The 14,272-nt window shown below is 50.3% G+C and overlaps 1 protein-coding gene across 1 annotated transcript in view; it reads right to left on the bottom strand.

Annotated features, from left to right (window-relative positions):
- LOC138278948 (E3 ubiquitin-protein ligase TRIM15-like) overlaps nucleotides 1-14,272 on the bottom strand; it is a 157,687-nt gene that overhangs the window by 59,504 nt on the left and 83,911 nt on the right. The window contains exon 5 of the mRNA XM_069219362.1: nucleotides 7,842-7,948. Coding sequence (XP_069075463.1) covers nucleotides 7,842-7,948 — 107 coding nt within the window. The remainder of the gene's footprint in view (nucleotides 1-7,841; nucleotides 7,949-14,272) is intronic.

Raw genomic sequence — 14,272 nt, 5'->3', positions numbered from 1 at the left:
GATCCCTATGGGCTGCAGCATTTCTTTTGCCACCCATAGGGAGCTCTGACAATTCTTACACAGGCCTGCCACTGCAGCCTGAGTGAAATAACGTCCACGTTATTTCACAGCCATTTTACACTGCACTTAAGTAACTTATAAGTCACCTATATGTCTAACCTTTACCTGGTAAAGGTTAGGTGCAAAGTTACTTAGTGTGAGGGCACCCTGGCACTAGCCAAGGTGCCCCCACATTGTTCAGAGCCAATTCCCTGAACTTTGTGAGTGCGGGGACACCATTACACACGTGCACTACATATAGGTCAATACCTATATGTAGCTTCACAATGGTAACTCCGAATATGGCCATGTAACATGTCTAAGATCATGGAATAGCCCCCTCTATGTCATCCTGGCATTGTTGGCACAATTCGATGATCCCAGTGGTCTGTAGCACAGACCCTGGTACTGCCAAACTGCCTTTCCTGGGGTTTCACTGCAGCTGCTGCTGCTGCCAACCCCTCAGACAGGTTTCTGCCCCCCTGGGGTCAAGCCAGGCTTGTCCCAGGATGGCAGAACAAAGGACTTCCTCTGAGAGAGGGTGTTACACCCTCTCCCTTTGGAAAATGGTGTGAAGGCAGGGGAGGAGTAGCCTCCCCCAGCCTCTGGAAATGCTTTCTTGGGCACAGATGTGCCCAATTCTGCATAAGCCAGTCTACACCGGTTCAGGGACCCCTTAGCCCCTGCTCTGGCGCGAAACTGGACAAAGGAAAGGGGAGTGACCACTCCCCTGACCTGCACCTCCCCTGGGAGGTGTCCACAGCTCCTCCAGTGTGCTCCAGACCTCTGCCATCTTGGAAAAAGAGGTGCTGCTGGCAAACTGGACTGCTCTGAGTGGCCAGTGCCACCAGGTGACGTCAGAGACTCCTTCTGATAGGCTCCTTCAGGTGGTAGTAGCCTATCCTCTCTCCTAAGTAGCCAAACCCTCTTTTTTTGGCTATTTAGGGTCTCTGTCTCTGGGGAAACTTCAGATAACGAATGCAAGACCTCATCAGAGTTCCTCTGCATCTCTCTCTTCACCTTCTGCCAAGGAATCGACTGCTGACCGCGCTGGAAGCCTGCAACACTGCAACAAAGTAGCAAAGACGACTACTGCAACTCTGTAACGCTGATCCTGCCGCCTTCTCGACTGTTTTCCTGGTGGTGCATGCTGTGGGGGTAGTCTGCCTCCTCTCTGCACTAGAAGCTCCGAAGAAATCTCCTGTGGGTCGACGGAATCTTCCCCCTGCAACCGCAGGCACCAAAAAGCTGCATTACCGGTCCCTTGGGTCTCCTCTCAGCACGACGAGCGAGGTCCCTTGAATCCAGCAACTCTGTCCAAGTGACTCCCACAGTCCAGTGACTCTTCAGTCCAAGTTTGGTGGACGTAAGTCCTTGCCTCCCCACGCCAGACTGCATTGTTGGTAACCGCGACTTTTGCAACTTCTCCGGCCCCTGTGCACTTCCGGCGGAAATCCTTTGTGCACAGCCAAGCCTGGGTCCACGGCACTCTAGCCTGCATTGCACGACTTTCTAAGTTGGTCTCCGGCGACGTGGGACTCCTTTGTGTAACTTCGGGTGAGCACCGTTTCACGCATCCTCGTAGTGCCTGTTTCTGGCACTTCTCTGGGTGCTACCTGCTGCTGAGAGGGCTCCTTGTCTTGCTCGACGTCCCCTCTCTCTCCTGGTCCAATTTGCGACCTCCTGGTCCCTCCTGGGCCACAGCAGCGTCCAAAAACGCTAACCGCACGATTTGCAGCTAGCAAGGCTTGTTGGCATTCTTTCGGCAGGAAAACACTTCTGCACGACTCTCCACGGCGAGAGGGATCCGTCCACCAAAGGGGAAGTTGCTAGCCCTTTTCGTTCCTGCAGAAACCTCCGCTTCGTCTGTCCGGTAGAAGCTTCTTTGCACCCACAGCTGCCATTTCCTGGGCAGATGCCCATCTCCGACTTGCTTGTGACTTTTGGACTTGGTCCCCTTGTTCCACAGGTACCCTAGATTGGAAATCCACAGTTGTTGCATTGTTGGTTTGTGTCTTTCCTGCATTATTCCTCTATCACGACTTCTTTGTCTTTGGGGGAACTTTAGTGCACTTTGCACTCACTTTTCAGGGTCTTGGGGAGGGCTAATTTTCTAACTCTCCCTATTTTCTAATAGTCCCAGCGACCCTCTACAAGGTCACATAGGTTTGGGGTCCATTCGTGGTTCGCATTCCACTTTTGGAGTATATGGTTTGTGTTGCCCCTATCCCTATGTGTCCCCATTGCATCCTATTGAAACTATACATTGTTTGCACTGTTTTCTAAGACTATACTGCATATTTTTGGTATTGTGTACATATAACTTGTGTATATTTGCTATCCTCTCACTGAGGGTAGACTCTAAGATACTTTGGCATATTGTCATAAAAATAAAGTACCTTTATTTTTAGTATAACTGTGTATTGTGTTTTCTTATGATATTGTGCAAGTGACACTTGTGGTACTGTAGTAGCTTCACACGTCTCCTAGTTCAGCCTAAGCTGCTCTGCTAAGCTACCATTATCTATCAGCCTAAGCTGCTAGACACCCTATACACTAATAAGGGATAACTGGGCCTGGTGCAAGGTGCAAGTACCCCTTGGTACTCACTACAAGCCAGTCCAGCCTCCTACAGAGAGCACCTACCTGGATGGACCACACTGCCGAAAACACTGCACTACACAGCACCTACCTGGAGGGAGCACACTGTACTGTGAAATACACTGCACAGCACCTACCTGGAAGGTCAATACTGTACAATACACTGCACTACACAGCACCTACCTGGAGGGAGCACATAGTACAATACATTGCACTACACAGTATCTACCTGGAAGGAGCAGACTATAGAAGCACACTGTACTGTACATTACACTACACTGCACAGCATCTACATGGAAGGGTCACACTGTAGAATACACTGCAGTATACAGCACCTACCTGGAAGGACCACACTGTACTCTACAATACACTACACTGCACAGCACCTACCTGGAAGGGACACATAGTACACTATACTGTACTATACTGCACCTACCTGTAAAAAGCACACAGTACAATACACTGCACTAAACAGCACCTAACTGGGAGGAGCACACTGTACTGTACAATACACTGCACTACACAGCACCTACCTGGAAGGAACATACTGTACTGTACAATACACTACACTACACAGCACCTACCTGGAACGAGCAGAGTGTAGAATACACTGCACTGCACAGCACCTACCTGGAAGGAGAACACTGTATTGTACAATACACTACACTACACAGCACCTACCTCGAAGAGGCAGACTATACAATACACCGGCCTAACAGCAGCTACCTGGTTTGGAGCACACTGTACTGTAAAAATACACTGCACTATACAGCACCTAAGATCACACTGTACTGTACAATACACTGCACTAAACCTCACCTACATGGAAGGAGCACACTGTACTGTACAATCCAATGCACTACACCCCACCTACCTGGAAGGAGCATATTGTATTGTACAATACACTGGCCTAACAGCACCTACGTGGTTAGGAGCACACTCTCCTGTAAAATACACTGCACTACAGAGAACCTACCTGGAAGGAGCACACTGTATTGTAAAAAACACTGCACTACACCAGACCTACCTAGAAGGAGCGCGCTGTACTGCAGAATACACTGGCCTAACAGTACCTACCTGGTTAGGAGCACACTGTACTGTACAATACACTGCACTACACAGCACCTACCTGGAAGGAGCACAATGTACTGTACAAAACACTGCACTACACAGCACCTACCTGGAAGGAGCACACTGTACTGTGCATTACACAGCACCTATCTGGAAGGAGCACAATGCACTGTAGAATGCACTGCACCACACAGCACCTACCTGGAAGGAGCACATTGTAGAATACACTGCACTGCACAGCAGCTACCTGGAAGGAGCACACAGTACTGTGCAAAACACTGCACTACACAGCACCTATCTGGAAGGAGCACACTGTACTGTGCATTACACTCATTTTTGGTAGACCGCCGAAGTCGCACCCACTACATGACTGCCTTATTATGACCGTTGGGTGCTCCCCGCCACACACTGGGCGGAAAGTCGCCAGCAGCCATACTGGCGGTCAGCAGTCTAGTGGAGCTTGCCAACACCGCCCGCCATATTACAAGATTGTAAACGGCGTGGCGGTGTTGTGTTGGCGGTGCACTGGTGGTAGAGCAAGCGGCATGGACCCCGTTCCCTCCCGGACGACCACCAGGTAAGGTGATCGTCCTACAGGGGACGGGGGTTTTGAGTGTTGTGTGCGTGAATGGGTGTGTGTATGTGTGTGTGAATTTGGGGGAGATGGGGGTGTTGTGTGTGTTTGTGCAAGTGTCTGTGTGCTTGTGTGAATGCATGTTTGCGGGGGTGGGGGAAGTGTTGTGGCCATGTGGTGTGAATGAGTGAGCGTGGATTTGTGCATGTATGTATGTATGTGTGATGTGTGCATGTGTGGATCAGGGTAGCGGGGGTAAGTACGGAAATCAGGGGTGGGTACAGGGATTAGGGGGAGACTGTAACTGAGTCCTGCACTCATGTTGTAACTGTGCTAACTTTTCTTCACCCCTAGAACTGTTTCTGAAAATTGCAGTGTGTCAACTTTTAAAACAGATTATTGCTATTTGCTTGAAAATCGTATAACGTGCCAATTCTAAACAAAGTGGTATTGATACATATGTTGAATACTTACTTGCAAACTTACTTACCTGCAACTTGAACCTTGTGGTTTCAGTCTCTGGGGGTTAGGATGTCCACAGGTTGGGGTTGAATTTAACCCCAAACACCCACCACCAGAAACACGGACCGGTCGGGTGCAGAGGTCAAAGTTGAGGTTGATTTAACATGGGCTCCTATGGAGAAGGGGGCACTCGGGCCTGCTTCCAGGTAAGTACCCTGAGGGCAGACCTCGGGGGTTTAAAAGAGCACCGGGGGGAACAGGTCAGCACCAAACACACACCCACAGAGGCACAGGGGCAGCTGGATGCAGGGTGCAAACACAGCGTCAGGCTCCCAGTGCTTCCCTATGGGGGGATCCCAGGGGTCACAAAGATGCTGCAGGTGAAGTCCAGGGGGTCTTTTCCAGAAAACTACCAACTGGACAAGGAGGAGGGCCGCCTGCTGAACGTTGTTGGACCAGTGGTCGAATTTCCCAAGGCCAGGGCGCTACGGGTGCAGGGGTACCTTTGGTGTCGGGTATCTTCGTCCGGATCCTTCGCGGTCAGGGGAGGTCCTCTGGATTCAGGCTGCAGATGTCGTCGTGTTGGAGAGGAGGAGTCAACCCAGGGTGGGGACTTGCTCAGAATCGTCTGGGGACCAGCTTTAGTTGGTTGGGACAACTGGACACGGGGTGTGTGCGTCGGGTGCAGAGTGGGTAGGATACCGGGCGGTTCTGAAGTCCTTAGTTGGAAGTTCTTCTTGGACAGGGCTGCTGTGCACGGGTGTTCTTGGTCCTCGGGGGTGTAGGCGGTCCTCTGGAGGCTTTTCAGAGGACACTGGTCCTGCAGGATGCATTGCCTTCTTTTAGCAGGGCTTTAGAAGCTGGAGACAGGCCGGTAGGGCTGGGTCCAAGTCAGTTTGCGTCTTCAGTCTTCTCTGCTGGGGGTCAGGTTAGCAGTCCTTCTTTCTTTTTCTTCTTTCTTCTTGTGAGGTAGCCAGGTATCTGACGAGCTAGGTTCAGGGGAGCATTTCAATCCTGGATTTAGGGGCGTTACAGGGGTCAGAGGGCAGAAGCCAGTGGCTACTGTCTCTGAGAGTGACTACATCCTTCTGGTGTCCACTCCCTTTGGGGAGGGGGACACAGACCTAACCCTATTGGTCCCTTTCCTCCAAACCGAGATGGAGGATTCTGCAGCGGGAGGGTCACTTCAGCTCTGGGCACCTTAGGGGTGGTCCCAGCTGATGCGATCACTCCTCCTTATTTTTCCTAAGTTTCCTTCTGAACTTGCCGCCAAAAGTGGGGCTTTCTCCAGGGGCGGGCATCTCCACTGGCTGGAGTGCCTTGGGACATTGTAACAGGAGGCCTGAGCCTTTGATGCTTACTGCCAAGAGTTACAGTTTCTGCGGGGGGAAGTGTGAAGCACCTCCCCTCTGTGCAGGCTTTGTTTCTGGCCTCAGAAAACAGAAAAGGCCCTCACCCCATGGGGTCAGAAACTTGTCTCTTAGTGGCAGGCTGGCACAGACCAGTCAGTCCTGCACTAAAGGATTGGGTAAAATACACAGGGCATCTCTAAGATGCCCTCTGGGTGCATTTTTCAATAAATCCAACACTGGCATCAGTGTGCGTTTAATGTGCTGAGAAGTTTGATACCAGACTTCCCAGACTTCAGTGAAGCCATTATGGAGCTGTGGAGTTCGTAATGATAAACTCCCAGTCCATATACTCAGTATGGCCACACTGCACTTACAATGTCTAAAATGGACTTTGCTCCTGCACCTATACCCTCACCTGTGGGATAGTGCACCCTGCCTTAGGGATGTGAGGCCTGCTAGGGGGGTGACTTACCTATGCCCCAGGCAGTGGTTTGTGGGCATGGCATCCTGAGGGGGATGCCATGTCAACTGTGCCTTTTCCTTCCCACCATCACACACAAGTTGCAGTGCGCATGTGTTTGGTGAGGGGTCCCTTAGGGTGGCACAATATATGCTGCAGCCCTTAGGGACCCCCCCCCCACCCAGTCACAGAGCCCTTGGTACCACTGCTACCTTTTACAAGGGACTTAGCTGTGGGCCAGGGGTGTGCTAATTGTGGAACAATGGTACAGCTTTAGGGAAAGAACACAGGTGCTGGGGCCTAGTTAGCGGGACCCCAGCACACACTTAGTCAAGCTGGCATCAGATATCAGGCAAAGAGTGTGTGTGGGGGGTACTGCAAACAAACAAGGGGACAGTTTCTTACAACTAGAGAATACACCATACAAGACAGCACATAGTTCTAGGCAGCATACAGCACTAGAGAGCACAACAGAATAGACAGTGCACTATTTCACAAAACGCTGCACCAGACAGCACACTGTAGTACATGTTACAGTGTACCAGATGGCTTGTTGCACAAGATAGCACACTGCATTACACAGTACACTATACTACACTGTCCACAGTGCTGCACTAGACAGTATACTGTAGTAAATGGTACAACTGCAGCATCATCTCTATTCCCAACCAAATCCTTTTATCTTTTGACAGCTCAAGACTTTTCTGCTCATGCACAACTTTAATCTTGGTTTGCCTCCACTTTTGCGGCCCCCCCTTACTTCATTCCAGATACTGACTCTCGGTTGGTTACATCACGAGCGCAGGCACTTCCTTCTGAAGCAGCTGATTGCACTTTTACAAATGGTCTCAAGCAATGCACCACCCTCCCTAAAGCTGCCCCACCGCTGGTAGTGATATCAGGGGAGCCTTGGGTTTGCCCCTCCTCCCTTGCCACTGGCTTGTCAGGTCACACAGGAGCGACAAACCTCCTTGACCTTCTCTGACATCTGGGACCAGTAGAAGTGGTTGACCAGCCTCTCTCAGCTCTCGGGCACCACCAGATGCCCAGCCAAGGGGACCTCATGGACAATGTTAAGGAGAAACTCCCTGTACTGCTGAGGGACCACCAGCATGGCTCAGGAGTTAGCACAGCCGAGGGGGTCAGTGTGTAACCTGCACTCGCCAAATGGTCGACCAGGTCTTTCCACAGTAAAAGCTGTAGTTGTAGCTGTAGCTGGTGGAGGCCGAAGGTCTCAGTGTGGACACCAACATATAATTACATTCAGCACAACTCTAATTACCTTTATATTTCTTCATCTCCTCTTCAGGTTTCAGAGTTATTATAACTTCTTTTTCCCTTGTTTTCTTCATCTCACTCTCTGGACCCTGAAACTTCACCTTCTTACACCTGAAGGACACACAAATCATTTTAGTGTTACAGAAGACTCGGAGGCTACAGGATCTGAAAAGGAACAGCACAAACACCCTGTAATTGGAAACAGAATACACACACATCAACAGCCCTGGGGGCATCCACAAGTGTCACAAATTATCCCTTCTACTATGCACACCCCTCTGCTCAGAACCTTGCAGGGATTAGCACATGATAATACAAGCTTCAGGATCTCGTAGGAAACAGTGAAAAACTGAGCAACTAACACACATGGCCACTCTCTCTCCACCTCTCTCCCTGTCTATCTATCTGATTACCTCTATAACTCTTTCTTCTTCTCTCATCACTTAGTGTTCCTCGCTCCCTCTCTGGTCCTCTCTTTCAGAAAGCTCCAGATATTGCAAAGGTATCTGTGCACATTGAGTGTTACTACAAAAACAAACACTCACACAGACTCTATGCTGCGCTGTCTCAACTTCATTTCATCCTCCCACCTCCTCCCTTTTTCCTTCCCTCTCTGCGACTCTAAACAGCACAAACATAATTGTGCACAATTGCTGTTCCTACCCTCACACTCTCTCAGGCTCAGCATCTCTCAGCCCCTCTTTGCTTCTCTGTAACTGAATATTACTTGTCACACCCCCAAACACACACTTTGTTTCTTTTTTCTCTCTCTTTCATATTAACTTTCTTTGTGTGTTTTTCTTGCTGACAGTTCTTGGGATCTCAAAAGCAGATGTGAATAATCACACACTATCTCTTTCATTCCCTCTCTCACTCTCTACATATGCCGCTTAATCTTCTACTCACTCTTGTGATCTCCTGCGTCTGTCAGGCTCACTCTCTCTCTTTCTGTCTCTCACTCTTGCTTTCTTCCTCTCCTCCTGTAAAATCTCAGTACTGCTGAGTATGAGTGTCTGTGAGATCCTGCATCCTGTCTGTGAAAGCCTTCAACCTGGAACTACTACATCTCCTGCATCGTTGAATCATTGAGCTCCGCCCCCCTGGGATCCTTGAAATCCTGCACTGTGGAATATTTAGAGTCATGGTCCTTGAAATCTCTGCATTTCTGCATCTTGGAATCTCTGGATCCCTGTACACTGGAATCTCTAGATCCCTGTACCTTGGATTCTCGGGATTCCTGTACCTTGGAATTTCTGGATCCCTGTACCTCAGAATCTCTGGATCCCTATACCTTGGAATCTCTGGATACCTGTACCTTGGAATCTCTGGATTCCTGTACCTTGGAATCTCTGGATCCCTGTACCTTGGAATTTCTGGATCCATGTACCTTGGAATCTCTGGATCCCTGTATCTTGTAATAACTGAACGCCTGTTCCTTGAAATCTCTAAATAGCTAAATATTGGACTCATTTAAGTCCTACATTTTAGATTCAAATCACTTTTATTGTATGTAACAATACACAGCGATCACATTGTATGACCCACCCAGAGAAGGGCTGCATAGTGATAATAATGATATAGCTGTATTATAAGTAATAACATATAACGGGATGAAAGGTAAACAAAGCATCCCCCCTTCCTCCCTCCCTCCCGCCCCCGAAAGCACATTTACCCATTAATACAGCAACAATGAGAGAAAACACTAAAGTTAAACCCCTAGATGGCCCTGTTCACTGTGTCATGGCTGGTGTGTCGTGAAGCCTCAGGAGCTGAAGATATCTGGGGCATGTCAACTCCCTAAACTCCGAAGAAAGGTGCCTCAGAAATGGGCCCCATAACTCTCAGAAAGAGTCTGCTTGGCTCGTCAATGTCGAGTAATATTCTCCATGCCTAAGATGTGCCACAGGCGCCGTATCCATCCCAGGTGCATGGGAAGAGTATCAGTACCCCAGTGAGAGAGTATGTTTTGAGTGGCCGAACCCAATACCAACCCTGTTAGACACCCCCTATGGTAGCAGATTCTACGCTTGCCATATTTTAGCTGTGTGACGTGCCCTGTAGTATATGTCCTCCTATTTCCTATGTGTGAGAGATCTACTGATTCCGGCCTCCCATTGTCGTTGTCCTGGGGATTTCTGTGTATCGGGGCCTTTTGTAGGAAATTATACAGGTCAATGATTAATCTTTTATCTGAGGTCTTCTTCAACAGCCATTGCTCAACATCTGCAAGGGATCTCTGTGCCTGATCTCGTATCCCTGGATGCATGGCCCAATGACAAATTTGTAAGTAGCGCATCCGCTCTGTCTCGGGCAGTGCATGTTCGGATTTCAGAGTGTCAAAAGGTATCATAGATGGCCAACAGTGCGACACTCCGGTTGACACTTCTTGCTGTAGGCCAAAGTGTTCATACCAGGAGTAAAGGACGGATTGCCAGCAATTGGCGTCAAGGGCAAGGGTAATGTAGTAAAGTTTTTCCCTCTTGCCACCCGGTCCCACATTCTCATAAGTGAGTGTGTGATTGGAGAAGAATATAAACCCCAAGGATGTTGTGGGCGGGATAGGAAGGGAATCTTCCACAGGGATGTGCCTGCGAGTGCCCTATACATAAACGGCCACCTCTTTTCGGACTCGTCTCTCGACCACTCTACTAAATAGTAAATAGTGCAGTAGGTTAGGCATCCCCAGCCCCCCTTGTGCTAGCGATTGATAGCATAGGGAGCGGCTCACGTGAGGCCGCCTCCCTGCTCAAATGAAATGGTAAAAATCTCTCTGTAAAGATGAAAGCGTTCCCGGGAGAGGCTCGACCGGTAGGGTTTGAAAAAGGTATAAGATTTGCAGAAGGATCGTCATTTTAAGGGCAGCAATGCAGCCCAGCCATGAAATCGGGGATGATTGCCATTTGGCCAGTCCGCGTCGTACTCGCTGTACCGATAAGCAGTAGTTAATAAGGGTAGTGTCGGAGATGATCGTAACAAGCTTGAGCCCTAGATAAGGGATACTCTGTCTATGCCAACATATTGGAAACTGCCTTTCAAGGCTGGTCCGCAAGAGGGACCGCGATATTAAGGGCTTGGGATTTCTGAACATTTACGCAGAAGCCGGAGATCTTCCTGAACTCCTCTATCTCCTGCAGAAGAGCCGGAAAGGCCCCCTTGGGATTATCTAAGGAGACTAAAACGTCATCTACGTATAAAGCCAAGGTGTGCACTTCACCTTCAATTGTCACACCCGTTCTATTTGGATTCGATAGTACACTCTGTGCAAACCGCTCCAATAGTAGGGGTGACAAAGGGCACCCCTGTCTGGTGCCCCTGCGTAGGGGAAATGATTGGGAGGAATGTCAGTTCACCCACACCTTCCGATGTAGTAGTATAGCCCCCGGAGAGTGATAGGAAGTCCTCCTATGATTGTGTCCCTCTTAGGTTGCTGGCTGTTTACCTGCTACTGTGAATGTGCTCCCTCCCCTCTCAGAACAAAAAATCCCCAACCCTGAAAGAACAACACAAACATAGATCAACAGCTCTGGACTAACCCAGAATAGTCTCTGTGGGCAATCCTATACCTGAAGGTCTAAGTCCACCGTCTCCTTCCATTGGTCCCTCCATCCCCCTCCCATTTCCTCTCTGTATCTGGCCCTCAAATAGCCAGAAGTGTGTTGTGCTCCAAGGATGTTCACCCCTCCGCATCCCCCGATAGGGACTCCACCACAGCCCTCCTCTCATAGTCTCTAGATCGAGACGGAGCCCGCCCACACTGTCCTCCGGCTACGCCGTCTCCGGCGTCTCGGGGTCCTCCTTAGTTATCGACCGAGTCGGCTCATGGGGGTACTCCAATCGCAGGGCTTTGCAAGCTGCCTCCAGTGAGTGATACTGTTGCACAGTTCCATCCAACCAGAAGATAAGCCAAAATGGAGGGGACAGTCGCCCAGCTGTGATACCTCGCGTCAAACCTCTCTGAGATCCTGGGAGAGATCTCGTTTCACCACCTGCAGGTCCTCCTTAAGAGACTAGAAAAGGGCCTCCAAGAACGAGCGCTTTACCTGTTCCTCTCATCCGTTGCCCTCTGGGGTGCGATTGCGCTCGAGAGGGGAGGACCCCTCATCATCGACATGGGTTTGGAGAATATCTCCTTCAGGATGTGTTCCTTCTTAGCACGGGCTGCTGTCATAATGATCTAGTGATAAGCCGTATCCAGACACCGTTGCTATGAATCCCGTTGGCGGGGGTCAGAACGGAATCCATGCTCTATGTTGGGGGGTGTCTCACAGGCTCTCGTGCCATCTCATAAATCCCACTCCTGTTGTTCTAATGGGTGCAGAGTAGAGGAGGGGCCCATAAGGCGGGTTGCTCACTGGTATAGCCCGCCAGGCCCGCTGGTTCCAAGTAGGGGCCCGCACCCCAGGGAAGGTCCTGTGTGCGCCACCCCAGTGAGGTGATTTCCTGGGGGCAATCTCCTGGGACCCTAAAGTAGGAAGGCCCCCCCCATCATGGCCAAAGAAGTGACCTGCAGTGGGCCCCCACTCCCCTGCAATCCTCCTGCTCTAGGGTGATGCACTCTCCTCACCTCTCCCCGATGGTGGCGTCTGGGGGGTGGGTCTGACCTTCTTCTTTTGCAGGAGGGGGGTGATCTCTCTGCAGGCTGTGGTGTCGGCCCCACCTTCGACCTGGTCCCCGCCATCATCCTTCGGGCCCGCTGATGTCCTGGTGTGGATGAGGCCTCCCCAGCAGACTGCAGATGGGAGCCGCCGCGGCCTTCGTACAAGGCCGGGCCTCCAAATTGGGCCCAGCAGCATGCGTTGTCCCGGGAGGTGATTAGGCTTTGCCCCCGGGTCCGATGTCCCCCACTTCACCGCCACGGCCATGGGTGTGATCAGGCCTCCTTCACCTCTCCCCAGGCCGGCCCGGCCGGAGAATGCGGGCTGCACCACGACTGCTGCGATGAGCAGCGCCCGGCCCACATGGTATCGGCCAAGTGGTCCACCTCATGGCTGCATTATGCTGTGCTGGGAAGGTTCTCGGGGGTCTACATCACTGGATTCTCCCCAGGACCACCTTGGAATGGGTGGCAGGCACGGAGGGATCAAACCATGCATCCTATCTGTCTGCCATCTTGACTCCCAAGTCCAGCATTTTAGAGTCTCTGGAGGCTTTGAACTACAGGACCATAGACTCTCTTAGTTCCTGCACCATGGAGACTCTAATGTCCTGCATCCTGAGGTCCTGCACCTTGGGGATACTGAAGTCCTGCACCTTGGGGACTCTGAAGTTCTGCAACTTGGAGTCCCTGAGGTGCTGCGACTCAGAGTCTCTAAGGTCCTCCACTTTTGACCCTGTTGCAAATTTGGTTTGTGGGCATCTCACTTCGAGGCTATGACCTTTGGTTTGACTACTTCTAAACGGCTTCTTCTAACACCTTCCTAGAAGGATCAGTGACTTTTCTTCTATTTCTTGGTGTTGTGAACTGCTCCCAGGTGCCTTTCTCTCAAGTGTCAGAGGATTAGCCCCTCCGTTAGGACCCAGACTGCTTTCAGATTACTGTAAACCACATGCACAGGATATTCACTCCAGTGCATCTTAAAAGTGAAATGGTTCCTGCCCGTGTCTCTTTCACTCGTCTCTTCTGCATCTCTCTCTGCATTTCTCCCTCCTTCTTGTTCCCTTCCCGTTCACCTGCCTTGTCTCTTCCTTCTACATCTCTTGCTCTTTTCACCTTCTTTCTTTCTGAATATTATAATCTCCATCTCTCCCTGTCTTCTCTGATGCCAAAAGTGAGGGTTCGGGACACTTTCAGAGGTTTGAAGATTGACAGGATGCTAACCTGTAGGAAAGTACCATCTTGCCTGGCATGTTACCCCCATTTTTCACTGTATATATGTTGTTTTAGTTGTATGTGTCACTGGGACCCTGCCAGCCAGGGCCCCAGTGCTCATAAGTGTGCCTGACTGTGTTACCTGTGTAGTGACTAACTGTCTCACTGAGGCTCTGCTAACTAGAACCTCAGTGGTTATGCTCTCATTTCTTTCAAATTGTCACTAACAGGCTAGTGACCAATTTTACCAATTCACATTGGCTTACTGGAACACCCTTATCATTCCCTAGTATATGGTACTGAGGTACCCAGGGTATTGGGGTTCCAGGAGATCCCTATGGGCTGCAGCATTTCTTTTGCCACCCATAGGGAGCTCTGACAATTCTTACACAGGCCTGCCACTGCAGCCTGAGTGAAATAATGCACACATTATTTCACAGCCATTTTCACTGCACTTAAGTAACTTATAAGTCACCTATATGTCTAACCTTTACCTGGTAAAGGTTAGGTACAAAGTTACTTAGTGTGTGGGCACCCTGGCACTAGCCAAGGTGCCCCCACATTGTTCAGGGCAAATTCCCCGACTTTGTGAGTGCTGGAGACACCATTATATACGTGCACTACAC

The sequence above is a fragment of the Pleurodeles waltl genome, chromosome 2_2 (genome assembly GCF_031143425.1).
Source record: "Pleurodeles waltl isolate 20211129_DDA chromosome 2_2, aPleWal1.hap1.20221129, whole genome shotgun sequence".
Lineage (NCBI taxonomy): Eukaryota > Metazoa > Chordata > Amphibia > Caudata > Salamandridae > Pleurodeles > Pleurodeles waltl.
This window is presented reverse-complemented; position numbering and strand designations above follow the sequence as displayed.